Here is a 20,359-nt window from a genome sequence, read left to right as displayed (position 1 = left end):
TCTGGAGGAGGCCGAGATAGATCATGCACTCTGCACTTCTGGCTGAAGATTGCTGCAAATGTTTCAGTTTTATCTTTTGCAGAGCTTAGATCTGATCCGTAAAACGTGTTGTTCCGTTATTATCCCAGGTGAATAGCACCAATCCCACAACCAATGGATCAGATCTAAACTCTATAGTCCTGTCCAGTTGTGAATGGTGGTGGACAATTAAACAACTAACAGGAGGAGGAAGCTAATATCCCCATCCTCAATAAGAGAGTCCAGCACTTCACGGCAAAAGACAAGGCTGAAGCATTTGCAAGCATCTTCAACCAGAAGTGCCAAGTGGATGATTCATCTCGGCCTCCTGCAGAGATCCCCAGCATCACCAGTCTTCAGTCAATTCAATTCACTCCGCGTGATATCAAGAAATGGCTGTAGGCTGTAGGATACTGCAAAGGCTATGGGCCCTCACAACAAGACTTGTGCTCCAGAACTAGCAGCATCCCTAGCCAAGCTGTTTCAATACAGCTACAACGCTGGCATCGACCCGACAATGTGGTAAATTACCCAATTATGTCCTATTTTCAAAATGCAGGACAAATCTAACTCGGCCAATTGCCACCCCATCAGTCTACTATCGATCGTCAGCAAAGTGATGGAAGGTGTTGTCGACAGTGCTATCAAGGGGCACTTGCTTAGCAATAACCTGTTCATTGATGCTCAGTTTGGGTTCCACCAGGGCCATTCAGCCCCTGACCTCATTACAGCCTTGGTCAAACACACAAAAGTGTTGAACTCAAGAGGTGAGGTAAGAGTCACTGCACTTGACATCAAGGTTGCAATTTACCATGTGTGGCACCAAGGAGCCCTAGCAAAATTAAATTCAATGAAATCAGGGGGAAAACTCTCCACTAGTTGAAGCCATACCTTGCACAAAAGAAGATGGTTGTGGTTGTTAAAGACCAATCATCTCAGCCCCAGGACACTGCCACAGGAGTTCCTCAGGTTAGTGTCCTAGGCCCAACCATCTTCAGTTTCTTCATCAATGACCTTCCTTCCAACATAAGGTCAGGAGTGGGCATGTTCGCTGATGATTACAAAATGTTCAGCACCATTCAACTCCTCAGATACTGAGGCAATCCATGTCCATATGCAGCAGGACCTGGACAACATTCAGGTTTGGGCTGATGAGTGACAAGTAACTTTCACACCACACAAGTGCCAGGCAATGACCATCTCCAACAACAGAGAATTTAATCATCTCCCCCCTGACATTCAATGGCATCACTATCTACAAGTCAGAAGTGTGATGGAATACTCTCGACTTGCCTGATGAGTGCAGCTCCAACAACATTTAAGAAGCTCAACACCATTCAGGACAAAGCTGCCCACTTGATCAACACCCCAACCACCACATTAAAACATTCCCTCCCTTCACCATCAATGCACACTCTCAGCAGCATATACCATACACAAGGTGTACTTCAGCAACTCACCAAGCCTCCTTCAACAGAACCTTCCAAACCCATGACCTCTACCACCTAACAGGACAAGGCCAGCAAATGCACGGGAACACTACTACCTGCAAGTTCGCCAAGTCACATGCCACCCTGACTTGGAAATATATCGCCATTCCCTCACAGTCACTGGATCAAAATCCTGGAACTTCCTTCCTAAGAGCACTGTAGATGTACTTGCACCACACAGACTGCAGCTGTTCAAGATGGCAGCTCACCACCATCTTCTTAAGGGAAAACAGGGTTGGGCAACAAACGCTGGTGTTGCCAGTGATACCCACATTCCATGAAAGAATAAAGTAAAAAGCTGCAGCCACTGTTCACAGTGCATAATGTCCATACTGAGGAAGCTATATGCAGATTTGTTGGTAACTTTATCCTACATCTGCTTCCTGCAATGTCTATATATCATCACATCAGCCCTCCCTCACCTTCAACCTCACATACATGGCTTCAGCGATGTTCAAGCCAAACTTCATGAGTTGTATCTCCTCACCCATTTCTTCAGTTCTCCCTGTCTCAGTGCTGAGTATAACAATGACCAAGCCTAGCTTCTGTCGGCCCCCTCTCTGTAGGTTCCCATTTTAAAGATGGACTACTTCGTGTTTTAAATGCCCTTTCACAGCCAGACTGAGGCGACCTATTTATGTCCTCCAGCACTCAGATTTTTCTGATATTTAAAAAAATCTGTCTTGTTATATGAGTGGTTAGTTTAACTGTAATGGTGACCTTCACCTGGTCTCCCCTTCTCTCTGGTCGGGGGAATCACAGCATTGTTATAGCGCAGGAGGCGGCCATTCGGCCCATTGTGTCTGCACTAGCTCTCTAAATGAGCATTATGACTTAGTGCCATTGCCCTGCCTTTTCCCCGTACCCTTGCACATTGTTTCTATTCAAATAATCATCTAATGCCCTCTTGAATGTCGTGATTGAACCTGCCTCCGCCACACTTCAGGCAGTGCATCCCAGACCCGAGCCACTCGCTGTGTGAAAAAGTTTCTTTCTCACGTCGCATTTGCTTCTTTTGCAAATCACTTTAAATCTGTACCCTCTCATTCTCGATCCTTTTACGAGTGGGAATGGTTTCTCCCTATCCATTCTATCCAGCCCGCTCATGATTTTAAACAACTCTATCAAATCTCCTCTTAGCCTCTCCTCTCCAAGGAGAACAGTCCCAATCTCTCCAATCTATTTTCATAACTGAAGTTTCTCATCCCTGAAACCATTCTTGTAAACCTCTTCTGCACTCTCTCCAACGCATTCACATCCTTCATGTAGTGAGGAGCCCAGAACTGTGCACAATAGCCCAGGTGAGGTTTAACTAGTGTCTTATATAAACTCATAACCTCCTTGCTCTTGTACTCAATGCCCCAGTATGATATATGCTTTATTAGCTGCTCTCGCTACCTGTCCTGCCAACTTCAATGATCTATGCACATATACACCCAGGTCCCTCTGCTCCTGCACCCCCTTCAAAATTTCACCCCCTATTTTATATTGTCTGTCCATGTTCTTCCCACCAAAATACACCACCTCACATTTCTCCGCATTGAACTTCATCTGCCCTATTGTTTATGAAGCAGTGTAATGAGTTCAAATGCTACCATGGCAAATGGTAAAACTTAATTCAATAAATCTGCTAGACTGGGGCTGGTTCCAGAAAAAATAACCATGAAAGTTGCTGGATTGTGATTTAACATCAACTGATTCACTAATGCCCCTCAGCCCCTGGCCTCAGCCTAAATGTGACTCCACTCCACACTAACTGGTTGTTTCTTAATCTTTCTAACATGGCCTAGCAAGCCACTCAGTAATCAGAAATCCAATATATAACACCAACTGATTCCATTCAGCCACACATTAGCACTTTGAAGCTCAGTAGATTTGTCAGGGATGACCTCCTCCAATAAAACCATGTTAATTCTTGCTTATTCATCTGTATTCCTTAAAGTGTTTCATTAACAGTTATTTCATGATAGCCTCCATTTTATCTTGTATAGATGGTAAGGCTCACTGGCCTGGAGATTCAAGTGTTTGTGATAAATTAATATCCATTTCCAATTAATCCAGCCAGGATGTGACATTACATTAGCCAGTTCTATAATTTCCTCAGGATATGATCCCATTCGGATCAGGCTGCCCTCCTTCAGAGCTCTCAAACTGTATGTCACATCTTGACACGTAACTGAAAATCTGTAAGATTTTGTTATTATTGCAGTGAAATTCCCCCTCAATATTGGGATAAAGACACAGACTCTGCTGCCATGAATACAAATATCTGTCATTAATTGGTTGCTGGATATTGTGCCCCCCCTTATGATTCTACTGAGATCCTAATGCTTCTCTGATCACTTGCTTGCTGTGAACATAAGGTCTTCACACTGATCTTTATATTCCCTGGATTTTTTTATCTCAAGGATCAGGTTGGCTCTGTAGCACACACTCTCTCCTGAGTCAGAAGGTCATGGGATCAAGCTCCACTGCAGAACTTGAGTGCTTAATCAAAACTGACGTTCTCAGTGCAGTGGCAAGAGAGTGCTGCAATGTCAGAGGTGCAGTCTGTTGGAATTTAAATTAAAATGAGGCGCTGATTGCCATAGCAACATTTGAAGATGAGCAGGGGAGATTTTCCCAGTAACCTGGTAAAGATCTATCACCCAGCCTACAACTGGAAAAACTAACAAACTGATCATTTATTTCAAAACTGTTTGTGGGACCTTACTCATGTACCAACTGAGTTGTACAGAAGCAAAGTTCTTCTTATTCCCTTATCCTTGCATTGCTTCATTTGTTGTCCACATCAGTTTGTTTCTTCCTCTACTTCATGAGGTCATCAATAGGAATTGGGGAGAGAAGCAGATGGCAACCCAGTACTCAACTAGAAGTGTGACTGAGTGCTGGCCAGGGGTTGGTCCATCCTGGCGGGCTTGCACCAACTATGAATGGAGTTGAGACAACTAAAATAGCAGAGTGAGGAGATCATTATTACTATTATTAAGCTATTATTTAAGCTATTATTAAAGAAGTTATAACAGGACATTTGGATAAGCTCAAGGTCATCAAGCACAGCCAACATGGCTTTGTGAAAGGGAAATCATGTTTAACCAACTTATTGGAGTTCTTTGAGGAAGTAACATGGGCTGTGGATAAAGGGGAACTGGTGGGTGTACTGTACTTAGATTTCCATAAGGCATTTGATAAAGTGCCACATCAAAAGTTATTGCAGAAAATAAAAGCTCATGGTGTAGGGGGTAACATATTGATATGGACAGATGATTGGCTGACTAACAGGAAGCAGAGGGTAGGCATAAATGGGTCTTTTTCAGGTTGGCAAGATGTAACAAGCGGCATGCCACAGGGATCAGTGCTGGGAGCTCAACTTTTTACTATTTATATGAATGACTTGGATGAAGGGATGGACAGGATGGTTACCAAATTTGCTGATGACACAAAGATAGGTAGGAAAGCAAGCCATGAAGAGGACATAAAGAGGCTACAAACAGATATAGATAGGTTAAGTGAGTGGGCAAAGATCTGGCAGATGGAGTTTAATGTGGGAAAATGTGAAATTGTCCATTTTGGAAGAAAGAATAAAAGAGAAGCATATTATCTAAATGGTGAGAGATTGCAGAGCTCTGAAATACAGAGGGACCCGGGTGTCTTCGTGCATGAATCGCAAAAGCCTAGTATGCAGGCACAGCAAGTAATTAGGAAAGCTAAGAGAACGTTATCATTTATTGAGAGGGGAATTGAAAACAAAAGTAGGGAGGTTATAGTTCAGTTGTACAGGGCACTAGTGAGACTCACATTTGGAGAACCGTGTACAGTGCTGATCACCTTATTTAAGGAAGGATGTAAATGCATTAGAAACAGTTTAGGGAAGGTTTACCAGACTAATACCTGGAATGGTCGTGTTGTCTTATAAGGAAAGGTTGGACAGTCTAGGCTTGTATCCACTGGAGTTTAGAAGAGTAAGAGGCGACTTGATTGAAACAAAAAAGATCCTGAGGGGTCTTGACAGGGTAGATGTGGAGAGGATGTTTCCTCTTGTGGGAGAATCCAGAACTAGGGGTCACTGTTTAAAAATAAGGGGTTACTCATTTAAAACAGAGATGAAACAATTTTTTTTTCACTCAAGAGGGCCATGAGTCTTTGGAACTCACTTCTTGAAAAGGTGCTGGAAGCAGAGTCTGGATATTTTTAAGGCAGAGGTGGATAGATTCTTGGTAAGCAAGGGGGTAATAGGTTATCGGGGTAGGTGGGATGCAGATTTCAGGCTATTATCAGATCAGCCATAATCTTACTAAATGGTAGAGCAGACTCAAGGGGCTGAATGGCCTACTTTTGCTCCTTGTTCATATGTACTCTGGGCTGGACTTCAACCCAGAGTAAAGAAATGCATTCTTTCTTAAGTGGGTCATATTTTTTTGAAATAATGTTACAAAGCAGCAGGATCTGCAGTGTACTAGCAAGATCAGTAGCTTATAAATCACACAATGCATTGTTTACATTACTGCAGTGTGTTGCAGAAATCTCTCCAGCCGGTTACATGTCAAGTTACAGCAGTGTCCTGAAACTGACAAGCAGATGGTTTGTAAAGCAATGCTGTGGCTCTGATTGCCAGCTTGCTCAACACCATTTGGTACAAGTCCGAAATGTAAACAAGTTGTCATCTATTAGATACTCCATTTAGAAAACCCATGGGAACAAATACACCACTGAATCTAAATGAAATGTATACAAGATCACAGTGCATTTGCTGACAAATAAAAGCCCTGCACAGTTAGGGCAATAACAGGCTCTGTCTTCCACATCTAAAGCTTGACAAGATAATGAAGTTAAACAACTGCAGCCATAACCTCCAAACGGAAAGTGCAAGATTGAGTTCCAAGGCATTTCAGTTTGATGTCTGACCCCAGAAGTAACAGTACACAATAACAAAGTTTTTCATTTTCACTGGGTGTAAGGAGAGAGAAGTCTGTCACTTCTGTTTCATCCACCATGAATTGCACCATTCTGTGGTGATCACTGAGACGCCCACGACTGGGGACACACTTTTTGAAAAGGAACAGGTGAGTGGGCACAAGAAAAGCGTTAACATTCAACCATAAACACACACTAAGTAAATAGAACCATACATTGTAACATCCCAAATACAATAGACGCTCCTGCCATTCCACTGGCTAGCATAACTCATTCAATTTCAACACCTCCGAGATGCTGGCAAACCTCATTCATAAAATCATCCCATTTATGGGGAGATGGTGACGTAGTGGTAACCTCACTGGAATCCAAAGGCCCAGGATATGCTCTGGGAACATGGGTTCAAATATTACCACAGCAGCAGGTGGAATTTAAATTCAAATTAATAAATCTGGATTATAAAACTAGCCTCAGTAATGGTGACCATGAAGCTTTCAGATTATTGTAAAAACCCATCTGGTTCATTAGTGTCCTTTAGGGAAGCAAATCTGCCATCCTTACCTGGTCTGGCCTACATGTGATTCCAGATTCACAGCAATGTGTTTGACTCTTAAATGCCCTATGAAATAGCCCAGCAAGCCACTCAGCAACAAATGCTGGCCCAGCCTGTGACGCCCACATCCCATGAATGAATAAAGAAAACAAAGCGGCTGCTCCACACCCCCAACCCAACCACCTTACACATCTCTCATTCAGTTTCTTCTGAAACAATGTGTAGATCCCTCTATTCACATCACAATTTTTTTTTGAACAGTGCCCCGCTTTCGAACATCAATGGTCAACAGTATACCATGTGATCTCTTCAATTGTCAAGTGTTGATTTCCAGAACTCTGACTGGTCAATAGCAGTCATGTGATATGCTCATGTGACACTTTTGCACACTCTCACTGGGTGATCATTTTTTTCAACTGTGTCATTTTCTTGTGATTTTCATTTGTGAAGCAAGTGACAGATGTGCTTGATCCAGAGCCCATTAATTTAGCATGGATTAATGACAATAAAGGCAGCCCAGAGATATCATATTCATTGAAATGCAATAATTGAAAAACCACAAAAGGAACAAACCAAAAATGTTACTCAGCTGTTAGTGACCATAAGAATTTGTCCATCTCAACTCACTTAACCTCTATCACCACTCTCTCCTCTCCCTGGCCTCCCATTCTCCTACTCCTAGCCCTCTTCCTATGTCTTAAATCCAGGTCTTAGCCCTCAGGTAGCATTAACTCCCCAATTTGCTGTCCCTCCATTTGCCATACTTTTGGAACTTGATGACAATGACTACATCATCAAGGTCACCCCCATGTCCAGCTCATCAGCTGGTACCCTATTTTCATTGACCCATACAGGTGATGTTCTATCAAGACACAAGCAATCTAAGTCAAGGAGTGTAGGCCCCAGTTTCTTATTTGCAAAGCCCACGGACATTTCAAATTACCTTTCTTTCATTCATGGGGTGTGCACATCAATGGTTAAGGCCAACATTTATTGCCCATCCCTAACTGCCTTTGAGATGGTGAGCCACCTACTTGAACCGCTGCAGTCTGTCTGGTGTAGGTCCACACATTGTGCACATAGTGCCATAGTATCCTTTACAACTGGAGGAGTTGCCTCAGTGACCAAACTCCCCAATATCCCAATATTCATTCACTCATCACCACTTTTTTTTTAAGAGAATCACCATAGAATTCAACTGTCTTTGGAATAGAGGATCAGTTCAAGCAATAACATTTTAAGGTTAAGAGCAATAATTTAGATAACTGTTTTGGGAGTACATGCACTCACTCACTTTTTCCTCTCCAGTATAGTCAGGCAGCTTTCATGTATTCAATAAGGTCACATTTTGTAATGGAATATTCAATAACTTTTCTGGGATACCATAAGAATTTATGAAATCAGGTAATTTGCCTATCTTGGAACAGGCAATAATCCCATACTCCATAGAAGGGGAGGACAAATCTCACACACTATCGAAGAAGAGGAAGTGAAAACCCTACACATTATGGAAGGGGGAGTGTCAAAATCCTGTACATTATGAAGAGTAGAGATAATGATTTGTACACTAAGGGTGGAGAAGACAGGTGTAGGTATTGAGCACCACAGTACATTAGAGGTGGGTCAGGGTGAGGGGCAGGACAGTAGAAACAAACCATGCTCCACACCGCAGACTTGCACAGTAAGGAAATAAGGCTTATTTCACGTGCACATTGTAAGGTGCCAATTTAGGTTGTTGGGTCCATATCACATGAAAAGACATCCAAAACTTTATTAATTTGCCATGTTTTAAAAAATGGACTTTATGCTGAACCAAAAATAAAGGCTGCTACAAGTCGCATGACCACAGGCCTGGCCCTTTGTTCTGGGAGCTACCCACAAGAGTTACAAGAACAAAAGAAATCCTCTCTCAGCCTTGGAATCTCACACATCATTGTACATACCCCTTGTAGTCAACAAAAGCAGAAGTGCAGATGAACTGGCTCTGCAACCAGAACTATCACAAAAGAGAGAGATTGAAACTCATTATACAGGAAGAGATGCTAATAGCCACCTGGTCCATCTCCTGATGGGGCAAAATGCAATTCTGGCCAGAAGCTCAGAAACTGATTGTTGAAGCTGCAATTAACCCTTAATGAGCCATGTCACATTACCCAAGCCTCTGGCCTTTTGGACAGTTTTAACATTATATCTTTGGCCTCATAGGCAGACTGCTGTTTTAACATCAACTGGAAAGGACTCCAGCCGCCTGGCTGAACAAGCAGTCAGTTAATATCTCCCAACTCCTTGAGGCCCGCTTTAGTTTTAAAAGTCTTTGATCAACACCCGCCAAGCGATCTACGCACAGAAAGCTCATCATGTTGCAGCGTCATTTGTTTCAAGGATTTTTGTGTCGCCATATCCAACCAGGAACTCATCGCGATTGAACTCAGCCACAAAGGAAACACCCTCTAGACTTGTGATTTTCAGAGTCCGGGAAGTCAATGAACTAAAATTAATTTCAATAGCTCTTGACTGTTACTATCCATAGTTGTAAAAGTCCTTTCTCTATCCCCCCTACCCTTACTGTGTGTGTGCAGTGAAGTGGGAAGTTGTGAACACTTCTTCCCTGGGTTTTGAATGTGAAATAAACTAACCTTCTGAGTGAATCATAACGCAAGTTGGCTGAAAGTTATTAGTAAATTAGATCACACAAAACACAGGTTTTGGAAAAATGCCACAGCATACTTTAAAAATAATTCAAAACACCTTCTGCTTACGACAGTTGGTGAGAGGAAATAAGTACAGTTTGCCTGCCTCTCTCCTGTCCATAACAAGGTTAATATAAGGTTTTCACTATTGCTATTGGTGACAGTGATGTGCATGATTAGTGAGCAAAGCCATAACAGACCTACTTATATGAAATAAATTCTTTGTAAATTGTTAACGAGTTAGATCACAGATCAGCCATGATCTCACTGAATGGCAGAACAGGCTCTAGGGACTAAATGGCCTCCTCCTGTTTCTATATTCCTATCCCAAATAATGGAAGGGTCTTTAGTATAGGATTCTGAGGAGAAAAAGTTTTGGTCACACTGAAGGGAGGATTTTCCTGCAGGCTTCTGAATCCCACCATCAGGCTCAAATAAGGGTCAGAATCTCATACTGTCCAGGGAACAGTCAAAGTGATTTTCCCTGGAGCAGCCAATTAATGGCCAGCGAGTGGGCTCTCAAAGTTGATGGGGTGATCAGAGGCCTTCTATCTTTAAAAGAGCAGCAGGATACCATCGCAGTTAAGTGAAGGATAGGGCACTTCAAATGGAGATGCCCTCTCTCCAATTTTTCAAAATATAAACTAAAAAATGGCTTTTTCAGCCAGGCCACCCCACTGTGGGGTGGGTGGTGTTGGGGGGTGGGGGGGAAGTAATGGGGGGAACCTCCTACCGGGTGGGATGCAGCTGTTGCTGCACCCGGGCATGCAGGGAGGGCCTGTATGCCTGCCAGAAGTGCTGAACCCTCCGTGTACCAGATGGAGACTGCCTCCGGCAGTTAAACTAGCCCATGCTGTGAGGAACTGGAGACCAACTGGGGTTTTCTAGTCAGCTTCCTTTAATGGCCTTAAGTGGCTGTTAGCAAGCTGGATCTGCCACCCACCATGTTTGAGCGAGCAGTCCTGCCACTCCCACATCCTGCCTCCATGTAAATGGCCTGGGAGTGGAACGGGGTGGGAGTTTTATCCACCTCCAATTCTGATGGGCTCGAAAGCTCATGCTCTGAGTCTTTAGGACTTTAAACTAATTAGTTGGGGGGGGAAGGTCCAATTGAAGGGAAGTTTAAAAAATCAAAAAGAAACGAGAGAGCAGAGCTGCAGGGCAGTGAAGAGGCGAACGATAATCGAACTGTGACAGGAAGGGGCAGAAAATATAAGCAGAAGAGTGCAGCAGAAATTAGAACCAGAATAAGTAATAATGGTAAAAAGTCGAAGATTAAAGCTCTTTATCTGAATGCACGTAGCATTTGTAACAAGATAGATGAGTTGCCGGCACAAATAGAAATAAATGGATATGACTTGATTGCTACTACAGAGATGTGGTTGCAGCGTGATCAAGACTGGGAACACAAGATTCAAGAGTGTTCAACATTCCAGAAAAATAGACAAAAAAGGAAAGGAGGTGGGTTGTTAATAAAGGAAGGTATCAGTGCGGTGGTGAGTAGTGATATAGGTGCAATTGATTGTGATGTGGAATCAGTTTGGGTGGAAATAAGGAATAGCAAGGGGAAGCAGTCATGGGTGGGAGTCGTCTAAAGGCCCCCGAAGAGTTATCTCACTGTAGGACAAAGTATAAATCGGGAAATAATGGAGGCATGTAAGAAGGGCACTACAATTGTCATGCCTATTGACTAGACAAATCAGATTGGCAGGGGTAACATGGAAGGCGAATTTGTAGAGTGCATCAGGGGTTGTTTCTTCGAGCAATATGTTGCAGAACCTACCCGGGAACAGGCTATTTTAGATCTAGTAAGGTGTAATGAGGTAGGATTAATAAGAGATATCATTGCTAAGGATCGTCTAGGGGTTAATGGTCACAACATGGTAGAATTTCAAATTCAGTTTGAGGGCGAGCAACTTGGGTTTCAAACCAGTGTCCTCAACTTAAATAAGGGCAATTACAGAGGTATGAAGACAGAGTTGTCTAAAGTGGGCTGGGGAAATAGAGTAAGGGGAAGGTCAGTGGATGAGCAATGAAAGACATTTAAGCAGATATTTCATAATGCTCAGCAAAAATTTATCCCGGTCAAAAAGAAGGACTCGATGAGAAGGATGAACCACCCATGGTTAACAAAGGTGGTCAAGGAGAGTATCCTATCAAAAACTAAGGCATACAAATCAGTGAAAAGTAGTGGTAGGCCAGAGGATTGGGAATTGTTTCGGAACCAGCAGCGGATGACTAAAAAGCTAATAAAGAGGGAGAAAATTGATTATGAAAGTAAATTGGCAAGAAATATGAAAACATACAGCAAGAGCTTCTATGGGTATATAAAAAGAGAGTAGCTAACATGAGCATGGGACTCTTCGAGGGTGCAACTAGAGAACTGATAACAGGCAACAGGGAAATGACAGATAATTTAAACCAATATTTTGCATCAGTCTTCATGGTGGAAGACACAAAAACATCCCAAAGATGTCAGATGAACAAGGGGCTAATGAGAGGAAAGATCTTGTAACAGTCTCTATCACGAGGGATAAAGTATTTGACAAACTAATGGGACTAAAGGCAGACAGATCACCAGGACCTGATGGCCTACATCCAAGGGTTTTAAAGGAAGTGGCTGCAGAGATAGTAGAGGCATTGGTCAAAATATTCCAGAACTCACTGGATTCCGGGAGGGTCCCAGCGGATTTGAAAACCGCTAATGTGACGCCCCTATTCAAGAAGAGAGGGAGACAAAAAGCAGGAAACTATAGGCCAGTCAATCTGTCGTTGGGAAAATGCGAGAGTCCATTATTAAGGCAGGGCATTTAGAAAAGCTTAACGCAATTAAATAGAGTCAATATGGTTTTGTGAAAGGGAAATCATGTTTGACAAATTTGCTAGAGTTCATTGAGGAGTTAACAAGCAGAGTTGATAAAGGGGAACCAGTAGATGCTGTGCATTTGGATTTCCAGAAGTCATTCGATAAGGTGCCACATAGAAGGTTATTGCACAAGGTTGGAGCTCACCGTATTGGGGTAACATATTAGCATGGATTAAGGATTGGTTAACACACAGAAGACAGAGAGTCGGGATTAATGGGTCTTTTTCAGGTTGGAAAGACATAACTAGTGGAGTGCCACAAGGGTCAGTCCTAGGGCCTCAATTATTTACTGTCTATATTAATGATTTGGAGGAGGGGTTGAGTGTAATGTATCCAAATTTGCTGACAATACAAAAATAGGTGGGAGGGCATGTTGTGATGAGGACATAAGGAATCTGCGAGGGTTGAATGAGTGGGAATAAAACTTGCCAGATGGAGTTTAGTGTAGGAAAGTGTGAGGTTATGCACATTGGTAGGAAGAGTCAAAAGACAGACTATTATTTATATGGAGACACACTCCAAAAAAAAAATGCAGCACAGAAGGATCTGGGTGTTCTTGTTCATGAAACACAAAAAAAGTTAGCATGCAGATGCAGCAAATAATTAAGAAGGCAAATGGAATTTTGGCCTGTATTGCTAAGGGAGTTTAAAAATAGGGAAGTCTTGTTACAACAATACAGGATGTTGGTAAGGCCACACCTGGAGTGCTGTGTACAGTTTTGGTCCCTGTATTTAAGAAAGGATATACTGGCATTGGAGGGTGTTCAAAAGAGATTCACTAGGCTGTTTCCTGGAATGAAGGGGTAAACAGGTTAGGCCTTTATTCATTAGAGTTTAGAAGAATGAGGGGTGATCTTATTGACCATACAAGATTCTGAGGGGGCTTGACAGGGTAGATGTTGAGAAGATATTTCCACTAGTGGGGGAATCTGGAACTAGGGGACATAGTTACAGAATAAGGGGTTACTCATTTAAAACTGAGATGCGAAGGAATTTCTTCTCTCAGAGGGTAGTGAATGTCTGGAATTCTCTAACCCAGAGAGTTGTGGAGGCTAGATCACTGAAAGTATTTAAAGAGAAGGTAGATAGATTTTTGAAATATCGGGGAATTGAGGGTTATGGGGAGCTGGCACAAAAGGGGAGTTGGGGCCTGTGGCAGATCAGCCATGATCTTATCGAATGGCATGGCAGACTTGAGGGGCCAAATGGCCTACTCCTACTTCTTATGTGCTTATGAGTTGTTGAATGTTGGAATGTTACATTTCTCATTTAAGTATTGCTGAACAAAGAGACATGCTAAGCTTTTCATCTTGCATTCATCAGAACAGATTGTAAGATTACCAATAATAAAGGGAACAACAATTTATACTGCATGAGAAGATAGTGCTGATTGGTTGGAAAATGGTCTCTAATTTGTAGAGGTGTTGCAATTGAGAATATAGCAGGAAACAGTAAACTGTTAAGTTTCTGTTCAAATTCAAACCAGGCAGGTCAACTCTGATTGGTCAAGGCATTGCCATGGGAAATGAACCAGGGAATGGCTGTCCCCCAAGCTTTTGCTTAGCTGGAAAAGGTACAATGCGTTGACATGTTCCCTCTCTCAGCAAAGGACAGGGACTTGTGTAAATATATGCGGCTTCTAGCATGCATAAGTGGGCATTCTCCATGGCAAGTCTCTGCCAATCAGAATCCACTTGCCAACCTACCAGCCAGCACTCTTTTCTCGCATGTATAAATTGTTGTTCCCTTTACTGCTGGTAATCTTGTGGTCCGCCCTGATGTTGTAGAACAACAAGCTTAGATAGCATGTCTCTTTGTTCAGAAATACTCAAGTTCTGTACTGCCAAAGGACTACTACTCACTTTATTGGATCTCTATAATACAGAACAAACTACCCACTCTACAACACTTTAGACTTTCAGAAGAGGTACATTCCCACTAAATCTGGACTCGAAAGAAGTCTTGAGGTGAACTCTCCAGAGCTGAGCAGTTGGTAACATAGTTTCCCATCTGTATATCAAGTTCACTAATAGCAATTGTGCAAGTGTTCCAATAACATACACTAGCAACTAACATTGCGCATGTCAAATATAGCTAATTTCCTTGCAGTGGGAGCTTTAATATTTTAAAGTAATACAATCACAAGAGAAAACAGCAAGGTAACTCAGTTGGGGCACTTGGTTCATGAATCACCTTCTGAGAAAAGCAGGCTTTTCGGAAAACCAAGCCTATAGACAGGCCTCCTAAATTAATTTTCCCTTTGCCAAGCATACATAAAATAACCTTCCGAGAGACTCATTGGGAAAACCATCCTGTAAGGAAGCCTCTCGAGTGACTTCCTCTCCAGCTAAGTTGTTCCGTTAAGAGGGCTTCCTGAGTGAGACCCTTTGAGAATGCCAGACACCTACTGAGTGACAGAACAATACGCAACTCATTTTTTTCTGATTTCTCCAGAACTTTACCAGGCATTAATGAGATGTGGCCACAATTTATAGCTTAAAAGTCTATCCAACGTTGCCCTTTCCACCATAGTTTAATTTTGTATAATTTCAGAAATAGCTATGCTGAATTCAACAGTGGCAGCCTTTATTATTCTGTTCCTTACAGCTACAGTAGTAGTATCTAGTGGTTATGGCACTGGACTAGCAACCCAGAGGTTGAGAGATCAAATCTCAGCATGGTAAGTAGTAAAACTAAACTCAATAAATCCGTGGTTTGATACCAGAAATGATGATGAAAGCAGCTGTTTTGTTGTAAAACAAATCCAACTGGTTCACTGATGTTGTCCAGGCTTGAGAATGGGAATCCCTACCTGATTTAAGGTGCACGTGACTCCAGTCTCATTATGTGTTGGGTCTTAATGTTCTGAGCATAACTTGGGATGGACAATAATTGTAGCCTTTGTCAGTTTGCCCAATTGCAAAAATAAAAAACAACCAGTGACAAAAGGCCTGAACAAACTGGCTTTGTTTCCAACATCCTCAAATATTAACAGTCCCCATTAAAGCAAAAATAATATATATTTCACTCCTAACTTTCTGGCAACTCAGCCTGAGATGTGCAAGATGACTGTTCACCGTATTTTCCTATAAATGCAACTACAACACCGTATATCGAACCTTCAGCACTGCTTCCAGTCGTCATTCCCAGAATATTAACCTTACGGTGACTGCATGGTGGACATATATTAGGAACATTTCTAGATGCTTACAGTGAGCATTATGGCTGTAATTTAAATTAAGGGGACTGCAGATTACATCATAAATGAGGAAAGCAGCTCGTTGTACTTTAGATATGTTATTTGAACCCAGATATTGAATTACTGCCTTATTGTTCACTGCCAACCAGCTAAGATTCTGTGTATAACTGCTCCTAAATTGTCTGAAAACAAGAAATAGAGTCACATAAAAATGACTATTTGAGCTGTTAAATTATTTTGTGTTTTTTTTAAACTCTAGGTACTCCAAGAAGTTAAGGCATGAATTGTTCACTATGCATCCATCAAAATAATCCTGAACTCATGCAAAATAGTCTGCAGTGCACCATCAAGTAGGAGTCTTTACAATTTATAGTTACACAATAAACGCCAATCTCAAAAATAACGCAGAAACTACTTGAGTACAGAGTGTTAATGGAGCCATGGCCCCAAGATGGAAACTTTGAGGCCAACGAGACAGTAAGTTATGGAGGGAAACCAACTCAAACTGTGAGATCAACTGGAGTTTTTCCAGAGAACAGTTTATCTAAAGAGAAAGTGATCCTCTCAAATACCAGAATCTTTAAAAACTTCAGATCTAAGCATGCAAGAACCATCTGCTCCTCAGAAGCAATCATTCATCCAGGGGATGAAGATCACAATGACCCAACCCAACGAATACGAAACTCATTGTGTGTTCCTGGTGACTGCAAGCACATTATTGCATCATGCGCATTGGAAATAGAACCCAATGAGAGCTGATAATTACAGCAACTTAATTAAACAGGCAACAGGAATGGGAGACTTTCCATCAACCAAATACCCAAGTGAACAAGTCCAACTAATAACAGGTTTGCACTGCATGTTAAACATGAAGTTCCCTTCCAACCAAGCAGAATCAACTTGCTTTCATATAGCAACTTTAACATGAAAAAACATGCCAACGTATTTTGCAGATGCATAATCAGGCAAAAACAGACACCAAGCCAAAAAAGGAGATATAAAGAGGGGAGGCTGAAAGCTTGTATGAGGATTTGAGATTTAAGGACTGTCTTAAAGGAGCGGAGAGAGGTGGATGTGCAGAGATATTTATGAATTGAATTCCGGAGCGTGAAGACTAAAATCACAACCATCTATGGTGGGAGGGAAGAGGGCGGTGCATAAAAGGCTAAATTCAGAGGAACAGATGGAATTTGGGAGATGGCTGATTAATAGTCTGGAGGAGATTACAGGAATAGGATGGGGCAAGTCCATAAAAGGTTTTCATGCAAACAACCATGAACTTTAAATTGGAGGCACTGTAGGAGTGGGAGCCAATATGGATCAGCAAAGACAGTGTGTGACGGAAGAACTAGGCCTTCTGCAGGATAAGATACAAGGAGGTAGACTTTTGGATGAGCTGAAGTTTTGGGGGATGAAAGATGCAAGCGAAGCCAGGAGAGCATTGGAATAGTCAAGGTCACAAAGGCACAGACCATGGCCAGGAAGGGACATCGAATTAATAACATAACTTAGAACTTTCAAGCAATCGCAGATTGAACATACTGAAGGGTAGATCAAAAGAGGGGAATTTCCTTTCAAACCGGACCCCATCAGAAATGTGTTAGCATTTCTGGCAGTAACGGGCTATTTATTATAATAATAATTACGATCCATTTTGAACAGTTGGAAAACAGAGATCCTGACATCAGAGGACAAACTAAAATATTCTGAAATAACACATTCGGCTATTTTTCTTTCAGAGAGTGCTGGCCCTTCTTCTGCTATTAACACCTGCTTTACTCTTTAATACTATCATTACCACTCTCTTTGATTTGTGTTCCATGACCTCCTTGTCATTTAATCTCCCTTGCCATCTCACCTATCCCTGACCTTCTATTTTGCCCCCCCCCTTTTCCAACAGAATAAAACCGACCACATTCCTACCTCTCTCCAGTTCCGAAGTAGAGTCATATTGGACTCAAAACATTAACTCTCTTTCTCTCTCCAAAGAAGCTGCCAGACCTGCTGAGTTTTTCTGTTTTTATTTCAGATTTCCAGCAACCGCAGTATTTTGGTTTTATTATACTAAAAATATTCTGGTCTGGTAACAGCATAAAGTGGGTAGGAAAGAAGTCTGAGTGTTCAATTTTTCAGCTATTATTTCACCTCCAACCCCAGTTACATGCATCAACCTGCCCTCTCCCTCCTCTCTGGATCTTCCTCCAACATATATCACTGGCAATTTCATTTCCCACCAAATGGGCAAGGGCTTCACATAAGGAGGTTCTGGGGTGATTTAATAATGATGTTCAAAATTATTTGGGGGTTTCGATAGAGTAGATAAGGAGAAACTGTTTTCACTGACGGAAGTGTCAGTAGCCAAAGAACAAAAATTTAAGATAGCTGGAAAAGAACCAGAATTGGTCATTTTTTAAATTCATTCAAGGGATGTGGGCTTCGCTGGCTGGGCCAGCATTTATTACCCACCTCTAGTAGCCCTTGAGAAGGTGGTGGTGAGCTGCCATTTTGAACCGCTGCAGTCCATGTGGTGTAGGTACACCCACAGTGTTGTTAGGGAGGGAGTTCCAGGATTTTGACCCAGCGACAGTGAAGGAACGGTGATATATTTCCAAGTCAGGATGGTGAGTGACTTGGAGGGGAACTTCCAGGTGGTGGTGTTCCCATATATCTGCTGCCCTTGTCCTTCTAGATGGTAGCGGTCATGAGTTTGGAAGGTGTGTCTAAGGATCCTTGGTGAGTTCCTGCAGTGCAACTTGTAGATGGTACACACTGCTGGTACTGTGCGTTGGTGGTGGAGGGAGTGAATGTTTGTGGATGGGGTGCCAATCAAGTGGGCTGCTTTCTCTTGGATAGTGTCAAACTTCTTGAGTGTTGTGTGAGCCGCACTCAATCCAGGCAAGGGGAGAGTATTCCATCACACTCTTGACTTGTGCCTTGTAGATGGTGGACAGCCTTTGGGGAGCCAGGAGGCGCGTTACTTGCCGCAGAAATCCCAGCTTCTGACCTGCTCTTGTAGCCACAGTATTTATATAGCTAGTCCAGTTCAGTTTTTGGTCAATGATAGCCCCCAAAATGTTGATAGCGGGGGAATTCAGCGATAATAATCCCATTGAATGTCAAGGAATAACTTTGCAGGGCAATGGGAAAGAGCAAGTGGGACTAGTGGGATAACTCTTTCAAAGAGCCAGAACAGGCACAATGGACAGAAAGGCTTCCTTTCTGTGTTATATAATTCCACATGCACTTGGCATAACCTTGGAGGAGAAGGCTGAGACTGGGAACAGGATCCATGTGGAATTACAGTACAAAACCTGGGCCTTGCCACTCAGTCTCACGCTACACTGACTGAGCAGCCTTTCCTTCCCTGGTTGGCCTGTTGAGCCATTGTAGCCTGAAGTCTTTTGGCTGAATATGGAAACACATGTCAAAAACACAGCACACTACAGTATTTAGCAAATCACTAAGCACAGGAGCTAGGTAATGATCAAAGCATTAGCAGTTTGTAAACAACAGAGAACAACCCCATTAAAGGCTGTGCATTTTACGTGCTTATTTCACCTTGAAAGAAATATGCCATACTTAAATCAGTGTTACATAAAATGTAGAAACACTGGCCCTTCTTTATTCGATTCAATCCCAGAAGAAAAGAACATGCCACAGGTACAGAAATTAACACTTGCCTCTAGCAGCTTCCTTTAACTGTTCGATGCAGCGTTCCACTAGCAAGCCAAATATGCCCAGTCCCAATGCTGTGGCATGCTCCTGAGTTACTGATCGGCAGTTCTCCGAACCAGAATCTAATAAATCAGAGGAGAAAAAGAGCAAGCGTTAGGTTTACCTTCAGAAAGGCCCAAATAGCAAATCACTGACTTTATTAAACAAGCTCCTTTGTCAAAGGCTTGCAAAACTTTCACCTTCATCAGGGTGGTTTGTTCTTAAAATATTTTTCTATGCTATTATCTGACCACAACTAGTGACATGTTAACACTGCTTTCCTCACCAACAAATTACTAGTTACTTATCATTTAGGGCTTGAAGCATTATTTTATATAAAATCAAATTTTTCAAAAAAAACCAGAACTGGAATATTTCCAGGTCTGATGAAAGGGTCCGGCTGAAATGTTAACCTGTCTGTTCTCTTTTACATGCTCAAGGACCCCCAAACTGTAGTGGTGATGTTGGGAATGGCTTTAAACAGGAAATTAGAGACATATGCAATAAAAGAAAATCTGTACTGATGGGTGACTTCAATCTGCATATAAATTGGGCAAATCAAATTAGTAACAATACCGTAGAGGAGGAATTCCTGGAGTGCATACGGGATGTTTTTCTGGACCAATACATTGAGGAACCAACTAGAGAACAGGCCATCCTAGACTGGGTATTGTGTAATGAGAAAGGAATAATTGGCAATCTCGTTGTGCAAGGCCCCTTGGGGATGAGTGACCATAATATGACAGAATTCTTCATCAAGATGGACAGTGATGTAGTTGATTCTGAGACTAGGGTCCTGAATCTTAATAAAGGAAACTACAGTGGTATGAGGCGCGAGTTGGCTATGATGGATTGGGAAATGTTACTTAAAGGGATGACGGTGGATAGGCAATGGCAAACATTCAAAGAGCGCAT

General features: G+C 42.2%; 1 protein-coding gene across 1 annotated transcript in view; it reads right to left on the bottom strand.

Moving 5' to 3' along the window:
- smg6 (SMG6 nonsense mediated mRNA decay factor) overlaps positions 1-20,359 on the bottom strand; it is a 418,703-nt gene that overhangs the window by 229,721 nt on the left and 168,623 nt on the right. The window contains 1 exon segment of the mRNA XM_078548325.1: positions 19,411-19,527. Within this exon segment, the coding sequence (XP_078404451.1) occupies positions 19,411-19,527 (117 nt within the window).

Source organism: Cetorhinus maximus, chromosome 9 (assembly GCF_964194155.1).
Source record: "Cetorhinus maximus chromosome 9, sCetMax3.hap1.1, whole genome shotgun sequence".
NCBI lineage: Eukaryota > Metazoa > Chordata > Chondrichthyes > Lamniformes > Cetorhinidae > Cetorhinus > Cetorhinus maximus.
This window is presented reverse-complemented; position numbering and strand designations above follow the sequence as displayed.